The sequence below is a fragment of the Solanum tuberosum genome, unplaced genomic scaffold, assembly GCF_000226075.1.
Source record: "Solanum tuberosum cultivar DM 1-3 516 R44 unplaced genomic scaffold, SolTub_3.0 scf01404, whole genome shotgun sequence".
NCBI lineage: Eukaryota > Viridiplantae > Streptophyta > Magnoliopsida > Solanales > Solanaceae > Solanum > Solanum tuberosum.
Window position 1 is genome coordinate 2,349 of NW_006240336.1, and position 1,280 is coordinate 3,628.

General features: G+C 31.8%; 1 protein-coding gene across 1 annotated transcript; it reads left to right on the top strand.

Annotated features, from left to right (window-relative positions):
• The first annotated feature begins 270 nt into the window (after positions 1-270).
• On the top strand, positions 271-783 carry LOC107059345 (uncharacterized). Its single transcript, XM_015305862.1, has one exon. The coding sequence runs from the start codon at positions 271-273 to the stop codon at positions 781-783; it is 513 nt and encodes a 170-aa protein (XP_015161348.1).
• The last annotated feature ends 497 nt before the right edge of the window (positions 784-1,280 follow it).

A 1,280-nucleotide genomic window follows, 5' to 3' on the forward strand; every position in this document is an offset into this window, starting at 1 on the left:
TGGAATGTTGCATCTGTAGGCAAGCTGGTATGGCAAATAGTTGTAAATAAAGAATCTCTATGGGTGAAATGGGTGCATGGGGTGTATATCAAAGCAAGAACTGTTTAGAATCATAAAGCCCCAACTGACAGCAGTTGGTATTGGAGGAAAATAACAGCACTAAAGGACCAAATGCAGCATTGGTATACAAATGGAAAATTCAATCTCACAACTAGTAGAGAATACTCAATAACCAGGGGGTATCATGCAATACTGGGCCAAAGAGAAAAAATGGAAAATGCAGAGTTAATCTGGAACTCTGTATCACTACCAAAACAGAGATTTACTATGTGGTTAGCAACACAAAAAAGACTGCTCACGAAAGAAAGGTTATTGAACATGAAGATACAAGTGGATGACAGTAAATGTTGCTTATGCCAAGATACAGTGATGGAAACTAATAAACACTTGTTTGTAGACTGTGAATATGCTACAAAGGTGAGAGATGCATTGCTATGTTGGTCAAAAATCAACCTGCCTGCAAGAGAGTTGAACAACATATTGGAACTGATAAAGAAGAAACATTGGAAGAAATTCAAAAAGGAAGTGGTGGCAGCACTGTGGGGGGCTATGGTATACCATATTTGGAAAGCAAGAAACTGGAAACAGTTTAAAGGAGTCAGCTTACAATATTCTGACATAGTAAAGGAAATCACTCGTGAAATAGTGGGAAGGATAGACATGTATAAAGATTCAAAAAGAGCTATTAGAAGTAGAAGTTTTTGGCAGAATTTATGTACCTAGAATTAGTTTTGTTTTAGTTTGAGACCTTGTACGCACTCACTCCTTAGCAGGGGTAAGGAGGAATGGTGCTTTTAGCTTGTAAGTGGCTTTTTTGTTAATAATAATATTTACCAAAAAAGTATTATAAATAATAATAATTAACAACTTAAAATATCTGAAAGACATTTTAAAAGGGTTAATTTTGTAATTTTATCCATATCACTAAATTAGGACAAAGTGACCAGTAATGTTAGTTATTTGAAAGTTACATCAAAATATTATAAATCACAATAATTAATAACTTAAAACATTTTTTTTAAAAAAATTAAATTTGGATGACTCTCCAAATTTTATTTGTGTGACATAAATTGAGACACAAAAATAACATATATTGGGTCCATTTTAATTTATTTGTCTTATTTTTTTTGGGTTTTTTATATTTAAAAAATGCGTAAAAATACTGTAAATCATGATAATTGACAACATTGTTTTATTTATAAAATATATTTTAGACTGGT